The 20,659-nt window shown below is 41.6% G+C and overlaps 1 protein-coding gene across 6 annotated transcripts in view; it reads left to right on the forward strand.

The window, feature by feature from the left end:
• CEP112 (centrosomal protein 112) overlaps positions 1-20,659 on the forward strand; it is a 231,435-nt gene that overhangs the window by 57,723 nt on the left and 153,053 nt on the right. For all 6 annotated transcript variants that reach the window (XM_075178038.1, XM_075178043.1, XM_075178040.1 and 3 more), the window contains 5 exons: positions 281-435; positions 1,755-1,884; positions 2,381-2,473; positions 2,832-2,891; positions 11,642-11,721. In XM_075178038.1, the coding sequence (XP_075034139.1) occupies positions 281-435; positions 1,755-1,884; positions 2,381-2,473; positions 2,832-2,891; positions 11,642-11,721 (518 nt within the window). The remainder of the gene's footprint in view (positions 1-280; positions 436-1,754; positions 1,885-2,380; positions 2,474-2,831; positions 2,892-11,641; positions 11,722-20,659) is intronic.

A 20,659-nucleotide genomic window follows, 5' to 3' on the forward strand; every position in this document is an offset into this window, starting at 1 on the left:
ATGTTATCCAGAGACATTGGTAGCAGATGTTTTTTGGGCGGAGTCAATAATAATGAGAATGCAGCCAATCCGTTTACTGAAAACCAGTTACATCAATGAGGCTATTCTCATGAATATCTGCTCAGCCAAAAAAATATCTGTCTCCTGTGTTTGCAGCCAGTGCACTTTAATTTCTCAAGTGCAGATAAAAAAACGAGGTGCAATAAAACCACCATGCCCAGACTCTGCGGACATTATATCTCACTGTAGTGAGTGACATCCATGATATTCTGTCCTACAGGCACAGACTGTGAAGGAGCTGGAAGCCCGGGTTCAGCAGCTGACTGTGGAGGCCGAGTGCAGCAATCTACAGCGTCAGAGGCTGTCTCAGGAGAAGGCTGAGGTGGAGGCATCCTACCAGGCAGCTCGCAGTGAGCTACAGCAGTTACATGCAAGGTGTGGAGAGTGGTGCCTGCGTTAGGTCTTAGTTAAAGGGACACAACACTTTTCTTGTTAATGCACATCCCCAGGTTTAAAATGTATATGTAGTTAGAAAAAAACTAATGGCTCCTCCATGACTATGCTCACCCAGGAGCATGTAGTACACTGTATTGTCTATGCTCTGTGCCTCTCCCTTGGCCATCTCCCCCAGACAGTACAGGAGAAGAGGAATGCCAGGTATGGAGAAAACTAACCCAAGAGTGAGCATTTAACACAAGTGGATCACTAAGTGCTGTATTTCCCCCTGGGTTGTCTTTTCCAGAGGTGTGAGGTATGGAGAGGGAGTATTTAATAAAGCTCACTCTCTATGCGCTATGCTCTCTCCTGGGCCATCACAGTGCTGTGTGCGGCGCTGCGGATACCTTGTGGCGCCTAACAAATAAATGATAATAATAATATTAATCTTCATCCAGACATCACAGCAAGAGAGCTGCGCAGTATGGAGGAAGCTGGCCTGGGAGTATTTATTAAATCTTGCTCACTATGCTCTATGCTCTCTCCTGGGCCATCCTCCTCCAGCCCTCATAGCAGGACAGCAGAGGAGGTGTGAGGTATGGTGGAAGCTGGCCTGAGAGTGACCATTTAATAAAGCTCGCTCTATATGCGCTATGCTCTCTCCTGGGCCTTCCTCCTCCAGCCCTCATAGCAGGACAGCAGAGGAGGTGTGAGGTATGGTGGAAGCTGGCCTGAGAGTGAGCATTTAATAAAGCTCGCTCTATATGCGCTATGCTCTCTCCTGGGCCTTCCTCCTCCAGCCCTCATAGCACGACAGCAGAGGAGGTGTGAGGTATGGAGGAAGGTGGCCTGAGAGTGACCATTTAATAAAGCTTGCTCTATATGCTTTATGCTCTCTCCTGGGTCATCATCCTCCAGCCCTCATAGCACTACAACAGAGGAGGTGTGAGGTATGGAGGAAGCTGGCCTGGGAGTGAGCATTTAATAAAGCTCACTCTATATGCACTATGCTCTCTCCTGGGCCATCTTCCACCAGACATCACAGCAGAAGAGGTTTGAGGTATGGAAGAAACCAGCCCGCGAGCGAGCATTTATTACAGCGCAGTCTGGATGCAGGAAGGTAGAGCAATATTCTGTTGTAACTAGTATCACCTTTATGTTCTATTTTTAAATAATTGTGTGCAGCTTGTTTTTTAATAAGTTTTAAACTTTATTATGCTTTGTTTAATATCTTGGGGCTTTTTATGAACTGCTGGTTCATTGAGATTTCAGATATCACCATTTCTGTGCAAAATGTAATCAAATACTGGTTCTTCCAGATTCGCTTCATTACAGAAGGACAGAGATCGCTTAACCCTGGACTATGAAAAGCAGGTTCAGCAGCTGCAGAGCAAGTATGATTCTGATGTCAACTTCATAACTCAGCAGAACGCTCTGTCTGCAGCCAAGGTATGTGCTCTGCAGAGGTTTGTTAATTACAGAAAGCTACTGATACAGTGGTATCTGCATTTACCTCTCAGACTAATGTCAGGAGTCATCTTTATTTTCACACAACTAGAATATTCTATAATCTGGCTACTGACACTGTATGTAAATGAGAGGGAGGAGACAACTTTATTTTTACACTGCTAGATTGTTTGCTGAATCTGCCTCATTTACATACAATGTCAAGGGCCATCTTTTTCTTAGTACTAGAATGCTTCTGAATCAGGCTCCTCCCTCCAATTTACATATGGCAGGAGCATTCTTTCTTTTTAAACTAAAAAGTTGTTGAATGGGTCTGCCCCCTCTCTTGTACATAGACTCAGAAAATAATGTTTCCTAGGGAAAAAAAACTTTATCCAGATAAGCTTTATTAGAAGTTTAGGCAGATCCTGCGATAGGCCTGTATATAGCTCATTTTATGTACAATGACCTCCCCTCTGGTCCGTCGGTGTCTCCACAGGCCTCTGCGCTTATAGAGGAGCTGGAGGAGACCCTCTCCCGAACGAAGCAACAAGGACAGGAGCGTGAGCATCAATTGCAGCAGGAGATGAGGGTAAGTGGATGCCCGTCTACCTCTATGGAATTCTCCAGCTGAGGGATTTATAGTTGTATCACACACAAAGTTACTGATCATCTACAACCGGCGGATAGGTCAGACAGTGTCATAAAATATACTGTATGTTAGATTCCACATAGTAGTAGAGAATAATACCTTAGAAAGATAGCCGTATTAGAAGGAGACGTCCACCTCTTAGAGATTGCCCTGGTTGCTTAGGATGATGTGTATACACTGCGCACGGACACATTCATTGCTATGGAAAAGCAGAAATGGGTGTCATCGTGTTTTATTACTATTATTATAATATTATTATGTACAAGTGTTTCAGCTAACAGCAGCCGCTCTCTTTCAGGAAGAACAAAACAAATTGCAGAAGGAAAAACTGAACCTGGAGCGTTGCTGGGAGAGAAAGGTACACAGTTACGTCTGCCTCTTACTGTTGTGAGATCCCTTTACCAAGGGTGGCCACCAGGGTGGTGCTGTCCTATGAGGTGGTATTTTAGGTAAATGTTCATGAAGAAGTTGCTGAGATGTTGCACCTGGGAGTAGAAGACGTGGTGGCACCTTCTTTGATGTACCCTGAAATGTACTCCCACCCCCTCTGGCAAGTTCCCCTGGATGACAGGCTTGTAAATGTACACAGATATGAGGTTCTCTGTCTACAATCTATTTTACTGAACATGTATGTCAGTATGCAAAGGCAATATAAAGTGTATATCCCTAAATGGTGGATTGAGATGAGCTGTAATTAGAACATATGTTTCTGTGACATTGTAGTGTTTCTATAGATATATCATATAATATAGAGCTTTTATAGAGATATAGATATATAATATATATATATATAATATATATCTATAATATAAATGCTTAGTGGCGTGTGTTAGTCTGTCTGTGTGTGTGTGTAAAAAATAAAACCAAGCTGCAGCGCCACCTGCTGGGCGGAGTTATACACTGACCTACTAGATTCTTAGTGTGTGTGGGAAAAAAAATTCAGAAAGGGCTGAAATTTGGTATACTAAGATGTTTTTAATTTGTTAATTTAATTTGTTAATTGCTAAAAGTGTTTATAAAGATTTAAAAAAAATATATATATATTTCTTGAAGGAGAAGTGACAGTTGGGAGTGGTTGGTGGTTGCCGGGGGTGACAGTGGGGAGTGGTTGGTGGTTGCCGGGGGTGACAGTGGGGAGTGGTTGGTGGTTGCCGGGGGTGACAGTGGGGAGTGGTTGGTGGTTGAGGCCTGGGCTATGGCCCAAATGCATGACAAGAACCTTTTTAACACCTTAAGTAGCTTGATTTGACTAGAATGCATGAGTATCATGCACGGGTTAACTTGTATGTATGTATGTATATATATATATATATATATTTATTGCACACACTAACTCAAGTATGAGATACTTTGTCCAGAATATCTGGGACTGAGGGATTTCTAGATGTTTTTTTCTGTAATTTGGAGCACTATGGCTGAAATAAATATGATAGATTATATTTAAACGTTATCCCAATCTTTCCCAACATTGTGCCCTGGCATTCTCTATAGTCAATGGTTTAGCAGTGCTCTTCACAGTGACTATTAATGGAAGCGTTCTGGTATCATGTCTGCATTTATGGCATTATTACTGAGAAGCTGCCTTTATATACTTCTTTTCAATTTGATACTTCCTGGATAACAGGAGCAATCTTATACCTTTTATATTGCTTAAATGATGATTTACACGCAGTGGAATTATCGAAAGAGAGTAGATTATTAATTATCCAGCAGAGTGGAATGGATTTATGGGAAAATAAATTGAAGTGTATTGTGACAAAGTTATGGATAGGCTACCGAGCTGGTTTTATTTGTCTGGCTGTTCGTATGTACTCAGAAGTTGTCTATGCGGTTATTCTCATACTGACAAACATTACATCACATCACATAACAAGTAGGTGGGATCTGTTTGTTAGGTGGACAAAGAGAAACAGGAATCAGTTGAGCTGTAAAACACACTTAAATTGTTTCATGAGAGAATCTCTGAAGTTTTACGCTTAATCTGCTCATGTGTTTGTGCCCCCCGGCAGTGGAGGGGTTAAGGCGTTAGAGCCCCCCCCCCCCCCCCCCCCCCTCCCCATTGCTGTTCAGCTTTACTAGCAGCTGCGGTGTAGAGGGTCAGTTTTTATAAACAACATTGTATATTTGGCCTGTGCACCCCTCGCTCTGCCAGAAATCTATACAAGTTGGAACACTGCTCTTAACATGGACACATCAAAGAGCTGCAGCACAGAGAGCTGCTTCAGTGTATTGTCGTAAAACATAACAGAAACATTTATCCTTAAACCATCGTCCAGTTTACAATCCTGAGCTGTGAATTTCTTGTGCAGTGCCAGACTAATGGCTTGTTACTGAGTGCAGGCGAATGGGACATCTTGTGTCTGTCAGCTCAACTCCCTCTTTCTCACTTAGTACAGACTTGCTCCTTTAGGATGAGTGCACACTCAAAGCCTTCTGCGAGTCGCTTCCGTCTACTACCACATTGTGAGTTTCTGTGGCAAACTGTAAACGTAACCTTTTGGAATCAGCGTAAACTTTACACTCGTAAACATTGGTAGTCTGATGGATTGCCCATTGAAAGGTATCGCTGTCTGTTCCGCAGTCGCGTCTTAGTTCTTGCTAAAGGTAGTTCCTATCTTTTTTGTACTGGTACTGTCCAACCAGCTAGCAGTCTGTTAGCCCCAATGGGTGCATTATCTGCTGTTTTATGAAGGTTTTTGGAGATATTACATGTATTTGGAGGATAAGATCTTCATATACTGTAAATGTTTAACACAGAGGAGTAAAAGGTGGTAGCACAGCACGAATGTGTCCATCCATCCGCCCTGTGAGATTAGTCACATCCTCCCTTATGGTTCTCGGGGACAATATCACCCGTGCTGAGTCAGTGTGTTGTAAGGCAGATCAAAGGACAAGGAAGGAGCCTTTCATTTATATCTTTATTACCTAGTAACTTCCCATATTTGTGTCCTTTCCTTCCTCCCGTTCACATCAAGGAGATACTGAGTGTGTATTGTGCGGCGCAGATACTGAGTGTGTATTGTGTGGTGCTCCTGAAGCTGTGTAGGCACAGAACTCCTCACCACTTGGAGCAGTCCCCCAACACACGCGCTCCGTTCAGGGTATATGTCTGATCGTCTCACTTGCTTCTCCTTTGAACTGGTCAGAAGATTGAATTATGTCTCTCCTTTGTCACTTATTATTATTAACAGCAGTAATTTGTATAGCAGCTACATACAGAGAATATTTAACCATTCATATCAGTCTCTTCCCAGCGGAGCTTACAATCTATATCCGCAGACACACACATACACACTAAGGATAATCTCATGAGAAGCCAGTTAGCCTGCCAGTATGTTTTTAGCATGTGGGAGGAAACCCACACACACTTGGGGAGAACATACAAACTCCACACAGATAGGGCCCTGGTTGGCATGAGACCCAATGCCCAAGTACTGGCAGCCAACAATGCTGACCACTGTGGCACTATACTGCCCACTTCAACATCTACTCTTCTTTTTGTCAGTTCTACGTCCTCTGAAATAATCCTTTAATATTCTTAGCTGCCCTCCAGAGCTTTGTCCCAGATCCCGTTCCTGCTATGCACAGGGGTTTAACATGGCCATGTACGTCTGTGAGGAATATCCCTCCTACACAGATATTTCTGTTACCGAGAAACCATCTGCTTTGTGTTATCTTCCGATGGGAATTTAAGACAAATATTTAGCAGGTGTGTGACATGGGAGAGGGCATTACTGGATTGAATTTACTGCCCCGTATCAAACGCCTGATCCTTCATTTTCTATCCCTTTAATATACCAAATACTGTGTTGGTAAATTCCGTCATCAATAAATAAACTGAGACCGTAGAACTGAAAGGGAGGTGTTAGAGTAATTAAACGTCTACAATTATCTTTGATTTGTGTTCTTCAGTGTTTTTTTAATCCAGAGTATTTTTAATCATGTCATCATTCATACACAGGGCTTGATTATCCAATAGGCTGACTAGGCTAAAGCCTAGGGCACAAGGCTTTTTGGGGGGGTGGTGCAAAAATTGTGACAGGGAGAGGTCAAGTAGGATGAAAATGTAGTAAGGTTTTAATCTTGACATATTCCCAATGGCAAAGACTGAAAACAATGAGTCAGCCTTGGGAGGGCGCTTGTGGATAAGGGAGCAGGAGAGACAAGGGTGGCGACAGGCAGAGATGTGACAGCCTCTTTCCCCCTTCATATCTTCACCCTCAGTAGCGCTCGTTTACACCCGCCTTCTGTTATATAATTCTGATTTTAATAAAAACAAAATGAGTGACTGGTTGCTGTGACTCTTTTAAAAGCCAAGTGGGACTGAGTTTTGAAAACGCAAGAGCATAAAATTGTTGGGAGAGGGAGATGGTAACGGAAGACAAGACGGTTTTTAAATTAAAGACAAGTTCCTACCGCGTATTAGCCTAGAGCGGCCTGAACCCTTAATCAGATCCTGGTCATACAGACAAGTGTTTTTCCATTGCACCATGTGTTTTCTAGAGTTTTGTTCACCTTCTCATAGCTTTGTTATTGGTTTGCACATACTCTCCTGCAACAATTACTAAATACATTGCTTTATCTCTTCTGTGCTCTTCCTTCATTTCTGCTGCTATAAATGTGTTAGCGTTGGGTTATGGTATCTCTCGAAAACATAAATTACACGTATTTGTGCAGGCAGTGGTGTTACTTGCTGTCGTCGGGTATATGACACAGTTCTGCTGTGCTGTCAGTATTTGATACAATAGATTCTATTGGATATGTTCTGTTTTGTATGATTAGTAACAAATACCTGCTATATGGTGTGGCTGTTTTGTGTTACCTTACTTACTAGGCAGCAGGCGTGTTTATGCTTGCAATGCATGATGGTAGATGTAGTTCACAATCATTGCACACAATGCCTTGATGATACTGCAGGCTGCCCTTCACCATCAGTGCTGCATTTTGAAAAGATTCAAAGCTAGAAAACAAGTATCAACAGAAACTCCTTAGAAAAAAAAAAAAGGTACAGACACATTTTTTGGGCTAATAATAAATTTATTACAGATAATATTTAAAAATTTGAAGGCTGTGGGAGAGTGTGATCGGGCGCATTAGAGAATTCCATAGGTGTATAGTAGTCTTGTAGGCGGGAGTCAGAGGATGGTTATCTGAGATAGCGGCACAGGTCAGAGGTCGAGGATGTGAGGGAGAGTATTCCGAGATAATAATTAAGTAAGGAGGTGGTGTGGATGAATTAAATCATTGTAGATGAGGGCGAGTGCTGTGAATTGGGTTATGGAGGATATGGGAAATCATCATCATCATTTATTTATATAGCGCCACTAATTCCGCAGCGCTGTACAGAGAACTCACTCACATCAGTCCCTGACCCATTGGAGCTTACAGTCTAAATTCCCCAACATACACAGATAGAGAGACAGAGACTAGGGTCAATGTTGATAGCAGCCAATTAACCTACCAGTATGTTTTTGGAGTGTGGGAGGAAACCGGAGCACCCGGAGGAAACCCACGCAAACACAGGGAGAACATACAAACTTCTCACAGATAAGGCCAAGGTTTGCATAGTGGTGTAGCTTATTTTGAGTGGCGAGAGTGGAATATGTATATAAAAATATATTATGATTATGTCTCCAGAAGCCATGTGTATCAGCCACCGTGAGAGAACACGCATGTTTACAACCGTAAGAAGAGTTTCAGCGTCCCCCACACATTGTTTAGTCAGGAACAGACTGATTAGAGACTCAGATGCATGTGTACTATTATCTAATATCCCTGATTGATTTACAGTGGCTCTCTGGACATCAAACAAATAACAGGCCATAAAGGCAGGCATTGGCTTTTGATGAAGTGTTCTAATCTTTTCAATCAGGAACTGCTGGACTAAATTACTTTACAGGCACAGGAAACACCTGTACGTGGCTGATAACTGGTATGCCCTAACAAGCAGACAGCCGGGGCGCACCAATTACTCTACATGCCAGGCTACAGCCGGATCTCGCCGTCCTTCTCTTATTTTTCTTCTAAATATGCCCTTGATATGTCATTGTACTTTTGGTTCACCAAAATGTTTATTAGTTATCCCACTTTTTTTTTTATATTTACCTGTTATACACTATTTTTTGTAAATGATTCACTCTGTGCCCTGTGCCCTTGCTGTGTGCATTGGCCCAAAATAACCCACGATCATCTGATTGGTATCTGTCAACCCCTGATCGCTGGCAGACAATAGTAAGTGTGCCCCATGTGGTTTGGTTGATGGACCCATATGCCAAGTTATATCCATACGTAGACATCTTAAGCTATATTTATATATATATTATATACTGTATTTCCCCATCTATAAGATGCACCCATGTAAAAGATGCACCTTAATTTTGGGGCCCATACTCATGTTGCTTTCGGAGGTCTGTCAAAAGCAAACAGCATACTGCCCAAAAATGACTCAAGTCTAGTAACGCCTATTATGTAAAACTACCCCCACCATGGATGGCAAGAGCTTACTCTCGCAGAGATTTATCGGAGTAGAACCCATTCATAAAACTCACCTCGGAGCCAGATTCTGATGAACTGGAGGAAGAGGAACTGGAAGAGTCTTCGGCGCTCATCGGAACTCTCGGTCACGTGATTGACAGCTCCGAGAGAGGAGAAGAGACAAGAGCGAGAGTGCGGGAGGCCGAGTTTCTGTCTGCAATGTCATACTGCATCTTATACGTGGGGAAATACGGTATATAGAGAGAGAGAAAGAACGAAGGTCTAAAATAACCTAATTGTCCACTGCAATCACGTGTATCGGCTCTTTTAGTGACAGGAAGTCCGCTGTGCACGTAAAATGATTTCACCGTGATCTCAGCCTCATCTCAAATATCTGATCAATGTTTGTGACTATTTCTAGTAGTTATTGTTCTATATGATCTATTTGAGTAATATGATTTCCACCCCTGTATTCTAACCGTGCACCTATAGCTTCACTGTCTCTCTTCTTACACCGCTTCCTTTTCTATATTTTATCCTTTCTTTCTTCATCATCTTTTTTCTGTAAATTTGGCTTCCCACATGGCTACAGACTATGTAGATATTAAGAAAATAAAGTTTAATAATTCTCTATGCTCTCCTTGGTATGTACAACTAGTTCCCCTCGCCTAGCCAGCTCTGATTTCTAATATGTATTGATTAAACAGAGCGTTTTCTTCTCTGATAATAGCAGAGACACATCTGAATATTTATAAGGCTTCCTTCCATTCTCCGCTCTCTCTGAAGAATTTCTCCCTTCCAACCCAAACGAGGCGTTATTGAAGGACCTTGGAAGTTGCTATGAGATGAATTATCCAACGAGCGCCTGTTGTTTGATGGCATCCTCTGTAACTTGTTGTCGATCCAGAACGATAACCATCCAAGCTGCTTTTATCCTTCCTCCGTCTGTAAATTTTTCATGTGTAGCCGTCCTTTCAGCATTGTTTTAACAGATTTTCATGCCTGAGCTCATTAAGAAGATCCATCGAAACATGACAAGATGTCCATATAACACTGGACTTCACACACTGTACAAAGCCCTGCATCCTGTAGGGGTTTTGTGACTTTGGTGGGATATACAGGAATATTTCCAAGTGCGAAATGACTTGTATATTAGATGTGTTGTTACCTAGCTGGGACTCTTCTTAAATCAGCAGTTGCTTTATGTAAAAGAACCAAAAATAACAATTTATATAATAGATCATCTTCTAAAGCTAGAGAGATGGACTTGACTTTGGGGGGAGGTATTTTTCCTATGCATGCTAGACTTCTCCCTGTCAGTAAGCCTAATAACACTGCAGGAACCTCTCTCAGCCAGTAATGGCTGATAATGAATGGCAGTTTTCAGCGTGTACATAACAAGGTTATTATCACAAGTATACAGGGAGCTGACATAGGATTTTGGATGGGATGCGTGTGGAACGCTTGTGTGCTAGTAGTCAGGAACCTGTCATCATCATCACCATTTATTTATATAGCGCCACTAATTCCGCAGCGCTGTACAGAGAACTCATTCACATCAGTCCCTGCCCCATTGGAGCTTACAGTCTAAATTCCCTAACACACACAGACTATGGTCAATTTGTTAGCAGCCAATTAAGCTATCAGTATGTTTTTGGAGTGTGGGAGGAAACCCACGCAAACACGGGGAGAACATACAAACTCCACACAGATAAGGCCATGGTCGGGAATTGAACTCATGACCCCAGTGCTGTGAGGCAGAAGTGCTAACCACTACGTCACCATGCTGCCCAACCTGTCTGTTTTATTATTATTATTATTATCATGGTGGTAAGGCACCACTGTGCTCCGTTGCGCCGATCATTGGGGAAAACGGCATACATAAAACGGACATACAAGCTACATAATATAAATGCAGACATTTAATGTGTATGAGACTGCATGTTTCTTATATGAAGACGGGGTGTGTATGTGTGATTGGAGTGGAGGATGTGTTCTCGGCCTGGCGTGGGAGGCTTTGAGACTTAGATCAGCACGCAACCCAGTTAGGACCTACCATGTGTCATCTCAGTTTAAAAAACAACACATTTTTGTTATTCGTAGCATCTCTACACGTTACCTGCCCTCCCATCATATACATTGTGTTTTGTATTCTGCAATAGATTGCTACTAATTCTGGTGTCTGATTCCAGATCCTCCTGGTCTACCTTGTGTCATCCAGCCTCTTTTCTCCTCCCAACTAACGTCTTTATGGCCTCCTCTTAATGTTTATTGCACAATGAGAAGCATCAGCTTTGAATAGTTTTTCTGTGAGCAGTGTTGTCTAAAACAAAAGTGAGCATCAGACAGCAATTGCAAAAAGTAAGCAGGCCATACATCATCCAATGCTAGTATCCTTCTGACGTGGTCTCAGAGTTTGTTCTATTTCATATTCTGTTTAACGTTTGTGCAGAATCTAGAGAAAATTGGTCATCAGATGATCAGGCCTGGCAGACACTTACCTGGCTTATGAAGTGATGTAGGGGTGGAGGTAATGATTCAGAGATACCCATAAAAGACAGCAGAGATTTGCAGCAATTTAAGACCTATTATTCTTCCCTTCAGTCCATTGACTTCATTTTATTGATCTGACAGGTACACGATCTTCAGAAGCAGTTGGAAGATCAAAGAGACGCAGCGCAAAAGAAAATCTCCAAAATGAGCGAGCTGCTAAAGTAAGTCCCGGTGGGCAGAGCAGTGTGGTGGGGTGCAGGGGCTGGTAAGGGGAGACATATTGGAAATAACTCCCATTGCATTCAGCATGACATTGTATTTCCCAGAATGAACAGAGAGAGACAGACAGGATTCTGACAGCAAATTCACCTGTGCTCCTGTGAAGCTCTGGTCTCTAGGAAAAATGGAGGTGGGGGTGCTTGGTGTGCATGTCCCCACCCAGCACATTTTATCTTTTATAGTTTATAGTAAGAATATCTGAGTTTTTAGAGCTAGTAAAAGCAGGTATTTTCATATCTCAGATGTTTTGTCCAAAAGTTATTTCTGAGACATGACAGTAAGTTGTTCTTTGTTCGGGATAACTCACAAATGGGGAAGTTTCCATTGATAGCTCCAATACAGGTTGGTAAATGTGAATATATACAAAATTAAGGTTCTGTACAGAATGTCTCAAACAAATCATACTGCCTGTGTGTGGAAAATGAATGAAAATAAACCTGACACATAAATAAAATTACAGAATACTGAATGCAGACACAGATCCTGTGGTCCATTTATTCTTATTAATGGTTTACTCACAGGACAGGCTCTATCTATTCCTATTTATGGTTTACTCTCAGTACAGGCTCCATTTATTCTTATTAATGGTTTACTCTCAGGACAAGCTCCATCTTTTCTTATTAATGGTTTACTCACAGGACAGGGTCCAACTCTTCTTAATGGTTTACTCACAGGACAGGATCCATTGGTTCTTATTAATGGTTTACTCACAGGACAGGCTCTATCTATTCCTATTTATGGTTTACTCTCAGTACAGGCTCCATTTATTCTTATTAATGGTTTACTCTCAGGACAAGCTCCATCTTTTCTTATTAATTGTTTACTCTCAGGACAGGCTTGTTCCAGGAAGGTTCACACTCCCGTACTTCTGCTTTTCATCTGTATTTTCTGGGAGTTTGTTCCAGACATCTGCTTCTGTTTTTTATTATTATTCATTTATTGCACACTGAACTATTACGCAGCGCTGCACATTGAGGGGATCTTAATACAAATAAATAACATACAATGACCTGAAGCAGAAGGTAAATATGTTTTAATGAGATTGCAATCCTATATATGTAATAGTGTAATATATGTTATATACAGTTAATATATAATAATAATACTGTATACCATTATTCCCGAGCTTCCACCAGAGTGGGATATATATTTCTCTAGCACAGAGTGACATTGCTGCAGTGATGTCATACCATGGTCTGCTAATAAGTGTTGAATTTCCAGCCATTAACACCAGTATTTTTTGCAGTAGAGTGATGCCAGGTCAAGACTCGGAGAGCCACATTTTCAATTGTAACACAATATGGAGACCTACTTGTACCTACAGATTTGCGGCAGTTTATTCAGTTTATTACTCATGTTTTTCTCTTGTTAACCATTTCTCACTTCCTATTATTTTGCATACAAGAGAGTAATGGTATAAATGGCGGGGGAGGATGGCTTATTTATCAGCTGGAACCGGGTTTGTGCTGTTTTAGTTAGGAGATACACTCCACGGCCGCATGCAACTGAAAATAAGGATCATGTCCACTAATCACACGCTATTTTGTTTTACATATCCGATCCAATATCTCCAGTTCTTTTCCCCAGCTTCTCAGCCGGCTTTATTTAGTCTGGAAGGTTGGAGAAAGAATCTGCAACTCACAGCCTCTCTGGTGCCAGCATTCGTGTTGTGCTAAAGTCGGCTCATTTTCACCTATAAGTTTCTCAGATTTTGGTGGTAGATATCCTGAACAGTTTCTTACCCTGTTGGATCTGAGCATATTCCTCGAGAACATTACACAGCATGGCAGAACACGGCTTAACGATCAGTGTTTATCTTGCGGCAAGCCGATGTTTGAAATGCAGTCATTCCAGTGTAATCAGCAGCCGTCAGCAGTCCTGACCTGTTTATTTTCTAAGTGCAGTTTACTTTGGACTTGAGTGGTATAATCCCTTCTAGTGCTTTCTTGGGATTCAAATGTTCTCGTCACCTACATATACCGTAGGCAGCCATTTTGTGGACTGAACCAATATTCATGGGAATGGATCGGTCCACTAGGAAACGGTGACATCATGTTCCCAGCGCATTGAGAAGCTGCATTCTTATGACTATTGGTTACGTTTTGAAAATACCTGCCTCCACTGTGTGTAGCTGATAAGTAGATCGGGTTTTATGTTAAGAACTCATTGAAATAATATGCACAGTGTAAGTTGTTTAACAGAGTAAACTACAAAATTCTTGCGATAATCAGAACCATCACCCAATTAAAATAGCACTAAACAAGTAGATCTTTCTGGAAATGTATGATTTTTTTTCTTTACCGTAAAACAATTATTTTAAAATCGTGCTTAATTTGTATGTATTATGAGCATATTCTTCAAATATTGCATAGACGCTACCATATTTCTCCCCACTAGGTGGCATTGTTCTATTGCTCTATGTGGGTTTAATTTTACTGCAGCTGAAAAACTATATACAGCTTAAAGCAACAATCCACGTTTTTTTTCTTCAAATAGGAAGTTACGTACCTTTTACCATGCATTTTCTTACGCTGTTCTTCTACAAATTATTATCTCCTTTTCAAAATTTCTCTGGAAGTTTCAAATATATGGCTGCTGCTTACACGCGCAGCTCTCAAGATGTCATGCGAAGGCAGAGGGAGGGGCTGGAGTAGAGGATTTTACAGTAAACATAGCTCAGAAGGCATTCCAAAGCCTCTCTGCTTACTACATGTGCTTTGTCTGTGGTTGCCATGGTAGCTATGACACTGTGCAGCATTATAAATCATTAATAACAGCCTGAAGAAGCAAACCAAGGAAAAAATGGTAAATTCCAACATTCTTCTTATGCGGCAACAAAATACATCTAATTTTTTCATGGGATTGCAATGTTAATAGCTTTCACTCTTGCAAATAAATATGTATGGGTGTTACTCGTTCCTCAGTAAAAACTATGGGCTAGATTTACTAAGCTGCGGGTTTGAAAAAGTGGGGATGTTGCCTATAGCAACCAATCAGATTCTAGCTATCATTTTGTAGAAGGTACTAAATAAATGAAAGCTTAAATCTGATTGGTTGCTATAGGCAACATCCCCACTTTTTCAAACCCGCAGCTTAGTAAATCTAGCCCTATGTGTAAAACAAAGCATGGCTTTTTTCATGGCCTGTTTGGATAGTGGTGGTGTTGCTATGCTTAAACTGCGTTGGTGATTGCTGCAAACATAATATACACAGTTCACAAGTAAGATCTTTTTCCTAGGTGGTGAACTCTGTCATTTTATAGAAGCTACACCTAAACGCCTGAACACCTAAACTGAATGTTACAGGGAAGTGGAAGGAGGAGGGCACAAAACGGAACGGAAAACCCCCAGGTTCAGGGAGTCGAGATACACAAACATTAACACTGTAAAGTCTCCTCCCTCTCATTTGCATAGAATGCCAGTGGTCTTAATGAAGTTAGTGTTTTGGTTATGATCATTTAAGTAGTGTCAGCAGTTCCAGAATGGCTCATCCCTGCTGGCACTGATAATGGTCCACTTTCCAGGTTGTGTTTACATGACCACAGCGCTTACTGCAGTGGGTCAGTATAATTTATTGGACAGCTGTCACTGAGCCACAGCAAGGGGGAGTTACGTGCAGGTGTTTTTCTTAAAGCAACCTGTGTGGAACTACAAGCGTCATCATGCCTGGACAGCCTGTTATTGGTCCACACTGTTTGTTCTCTGGTATAAATGTGTTAAACTGGAACTAAAACAGAATTTTGCAAACCTGAATTCTAGAGCTCCACATAGGAGACATCCATTTATACACGTGAGTGATAAATGGGGATTTAATACAGAGGTTTATCATCTCGGCTTTTAGTGACCGGGAGCAGCTATAATGACATTTCCCTAGAATTAAATTCTGCATTGACGGAGAGCAAAGAAAATTCTTTGATATTGAAAATACTTTGTTGTAATTGTTATTTTAGTGTGATATACAGCATTTGGTCTCTACAATTCTTTCTCTGTTAATATTATAGAACTCTTGTTTTTGATTCTGAATGTAATACAGTATATCCCTTTTAAAAAAAAAAAAAAAAGCAAAGAATTGTCACCTTCAAAAGGATTGACACCCTAGACTTAATATATGGCAGCACAGCCTTTGGTCAAAATAACTGCATCAACCGCTTCCTATGGCCATGGATGAGCTTCCTGCACCTCTCTACTGGCTGTCTGGTCCTCTCTTCTTGTGCTGACTGCTCCAGTTCTATCAGACTTGAAGGTTCCGTCTCCCAGCTGATATTCTTCGATCTCTCCACTGGTGTTCTATGGGATTTAGATCAGGACTCATTGCTGGACACTTCAGTATAGTCAAACGTCTTGTCTTGAACCATTCCTGGGTGCTTTTTGAAGTGTGTTTGAGGTTATTGTCCTGTTGGAAGACCCACGACCTTCAAAGGAGACCCAGCTTTCTGACACTGGGTTCAACATTGTGCTCCAAAATGGGTTGGTAATTGCCAGGTTTCATGACCCCTCCATGTATGACTGTAGGGAAGGTGTGCTTTTCTTTGAAAGCTTCATTTTGCTTTCTGTAAATAATAGGGATAATGTGCTTGACCAAACAGCTCTAATTTAATCACATTTGTCCACAGGACATTCTCCCAGAAGGAATTTGGCTTGTTCAGGTTTGTTTTGGCAAACTTCAGTCTGGCTCTCGCTATCTGAGCTGAGCACTGTAGCATTGAGTTTTCTCCATGCTCATTGCCGTTCACACAGTGACAGAAACAGGATAATGAGTCCCTTTCTCTATTCAAGCTGGTTTAATGAGTGATATTTAGATTGCAGGCACCTGCTTCTTACCACAGGTGAGTTCAATTCCAAGGTGGAGGAGAATCACCTGCTTGAAGTCATTGCTTGTTAGGAAGGACGACTGTGTGTATTACACTTGGTGTATTACAGTCTGTCTTCCTCATTACAGATCTTAGCAGACACACACTGTCCTCATTCAATCAAATATATAATATATATTATATATATTAATCAGCATTGACCTCATAAGACCACACTCTGCACTGGAAATTTCTTACAGGTCATTGTTACCAATAGTTCAGAGCTTTGGTGTAACCCCGGTCAATCCCCGGCTGCCAGTCCAGCATGGCAGCCTTTTTGTGGTGGCACCTCTCCACGTTAGCCCTGTCGTGAGAAGATTGTGTTGATACCCAGGCTCCAGATTGCTGAGATGCTGCAATATAGTATTATCAATATCGATGTTATGACCTCCCCGGATTTACCATTGAAAACCATTGAAACCTAATCGGTTAATATTCTTACTGGGAACCAGTTGAAAGGACTCTTCCGTTAAAGTATGTTCACACCTCCCTTGTTAGTCCTAGTATGCCCGAGTTTAGGGTCAGCAGAGGTTTAGGCCAGTAATTGGCGTTCTTCGGACATGCAGGGATATCGGCCCCCTATAAGGGGGTGTTGCAGTGTTTGTAGCGACGGAATGTGATTAGAATACTATTAGCTCCTTTTTGTATGTCAATAGTTGTGGTGATAACAGTAATAACCGCTATAAAACACATTAAGCTGAATTGTACAGATAAGGAGTATCAGGCAAAACAATGTATTATTCATTAAAGTTCCTTCATGTCTCCGACACACATTTGGATGTGATACCTAACAGCGAGGATTGAGTGATTGTACTCCCCTGCCTCCAGCAGGTGTAACTTCTACGCTCCCACATGTCACACCCACCCAACACAAGACAGGGCAATGTTTCCATCACAACATTTGTCTGCGCTGTTACCTGTCTCCGCAGCCAAGCTGCACGATTTCTAAGCGCTAAGTGATACGGAACAAATGCTTCCCAGCTGCTGTGTTTCATTCACTCTGTTTACAGAAGACGCCAGCAACACCCTTCTCTCTGCTCCCAAACTCGCGCTGCCCACTCCGGACACACAACCTCACTAATCTGAATATCACTGCGGCAGTGCCCTGGCTATCCATGCCTGCAAGAGCCTTATCTAAAGTGCTCATTTTCGGTGAATTTATAATCAGTTTAAAACCACTGAACAACACACAAGCTTCTTGTTTGTTTTTCTTAAAACTCTTTTTCCATTTAAACTTTATAAAGACTTTTCGTTTACTATGTAAATGAAAAAGGTTGTTCTAAAATTCATGATGGACATATACTTTTATTTAACTTTCATGCACGCCTTCTTGCTTTACTTTACGTGGTTCTAAGGTTATATAAAATAAGATCCCCACTGTTTGCTTAAAATGCTCTACTATTGCCAAACGTTTTCCTTTATTAAATACTGATAGGTTAATTGGCTGCTATTAAATTGCCCTTAGTCTCTCCCGATCTGTGTGTGTATGTTAGGGTATATAGACTGTAAGCTCCAATGGAGCAGGGAGTGATGTGAATGAGTTCTCTGTACAGCACTGCGGAATCAGTGGCGCTATATAAATAGATGGTGATGATTGTAGAACATATAGATCTTTCTTCTAGGGCTCATACTAGTGTTTGTTACGTGTCGGTGGTACGTTCTGAGCTGCATGGAGTTCTCGGTGAAGGCAGTACCCTAAGAGAATGCACTGACAGTACACACAGACAAATCATAAATGCCAGACTACAGGACGGTTCGAAGACACAACGTACCATCGACCCTGTTCTACAGATAAATATTCCTGGGGAATATACGCACCTGGTGCACAGAAAAAGGTGCTTTATCTCATTGCAACCAATCAGACGCTGTTATTTTTCTGCATCTTAAAAATTGCAAGCATACAACTGTTGCTGTAGGTTACAGAACGTTTGTCCTGTGCAGCATTGTTCATAACCCCCATGTACTGGTGTTTCAGACTGAATATTGCCCACCCTTGCTGCTGTGATATGGGAATATTTTGTACATGCGGTTGCCGGGATTACTTGTTGGATTTAGTAGGCCGTGATAAAACTCAGCACATCACGTACTCCGTGGTCCTGTTGTTATTAATCCAGCCATAAAGACCTGCTTTGTCCCGCAATACCTCACTTGAGGCATGTCATGCTTCTCACTGGTCACTAGGTGGCTCTAACAGTGTTCATTTGTCTTGTCTAAAAGCTCTACCAACAATAAAGATATTAGAGATAAAGATGAGGGGAGATTCTTCTTATTTACAATAGTCTTCCTGTTAGTAACCTTATTTAAAGACATTCCAATCATCCTCTTTTTGTCTTATCTCAAGTTCTGTCCACGAATGAGATGGGCCCATTTACTAGAACAGTCGAGCTGTCTATATGTAAACGTTCCATACATTGATAGAACTTGAGATAATTCACATTATAGTAACATTTGTTGGGTAGTGAGTACTGCATTTTGACCTCTGGTATCGGCCATATCACGCTGATAACAGGTCGACGCATTGTCGTTCAATGGGATTACGAATGGTGATTCGGGCAGCACGGTGGCGTAGTGGTTAGCACTTCTGCCTAACAACACTGGAGTCATGAGTTCAATTCCCGACCATGGCCTTATCTGTGTGGAGTTTGTATGTCCTCACTGTGTTTGCGTGGGTTTCCTCCCACACTCCAAAAACATACTAATAGGTTAATTGGCTGCTATCAAAAATTGACCCTGGTCTGTCTATCTGTGTGTGTCTATATTAGGGAATTTAGACTGTAAGCTCCAATGGAGCAGGGACTGATGTGAGTGAGTTCTCTGTACAGCGCTGCGGAATTAGTGGCGCTATATAAATAAATGATGATGATGATGATGATTCTGCTGTGTGTAGGTGTATACCCCACATCCCCATAATCACAACTTTAACTCAAGTGTCTTCAGTTCTAAAAAGCTCTGACAATTTGACATAGATTTGTTTGTGAACGTTTTCAGTGGTGTATAGGACAAGTTGTGTTTCATGTTTGGTGATGGTTTCTGAAGGCTATTCAGTGACTTAATCAATCATTCATCAAGAAAATTAGCAATGGCTTTTAGGAAAGTCCTGCCTCTACTGAGCTCCAGTATTCTTTTGTCCATTGAGCTTGCTCTCCGTTTTCTTTAACCATGGTGCTTTGGTTGTTCCAATACTGTGTAAACTCTGTATTTTCCTGGTGTGATTTCAGCTATGACCATCTTGTGAACTTCGAACAGACTTCCTGATCAAAGCTGCATATCACCCCTTCCACATAAAGAGTTATTGAAAGCAGATCCATCAATTAGGACAGAAGTGGCAAACGCATTGTGCATCACTGGCTTGTAGTGCTGAGCTGTATCCCCTCGGAGGCAACACAATAAATCTGTTTATTACTGGAAGGGGCAGGTGGACAGAGAATCCATGCATGGCCGCTGCAGAACAAAGGTCTGTTTGTGGCTGGAACATCAAAGGCCAGATGATCTTAGCACGTGCCCCAGAGATTAACTAGGAGCTGGCCCACGCCTCTTCAATTTGTACTCTGCCAAGCCTGGGTCAAATAGTCCATGGCTTCCAGGGTTATAGTCACTGGACATATGTCCAGTGGGCCACGTATGGCTGTCCACCTGTTGCGTGACTCCAAAGCGTAGGTTGCCCTGCAAACGGACAGTGGAAAACCACTGGCTGGATAAGCACCTTACGTTTTAAAAGTGGTGGAACTCAATGGATGGGTCTCTTTTCCACCTCACTCATGTTGTAATTATATAGAACACATATATGTAACTCTTTTTTGTTAAAGGAAGCATCCATCTCTTTTCTTTTTTTTTTTCCTAAAAGAAAAATTTTATAAAACCTATATTGATTTATTGTATTATTTTAGAATAAGGCAAGGAAAACATATCAGGAGTTTCACACTGTTGTAACCTAAGTTTTTGGAGAGACAGATTACAGCTGCTCAGAAATAAAATTGTGATCTAAATGGATTATCATGTGGTAATGCAGTACCACAGACTTATCACTGGGG

Source organism: Mixophyes fleayi, chromosome 6, assembly GCF_038048845.1.
Source record: "Mixophyes fleayi isolate aMixFle1 chromosome 6, aMixFle1.hap1, whole genome shotgun sequence".
In the NCBI taxonomy this organism is placed as follows: Eukaryota; Metazoa; Chordata; class Amphibia; order Anura; family Limnodynastidae; genus Mixophyes; species Mixophyes fleayi.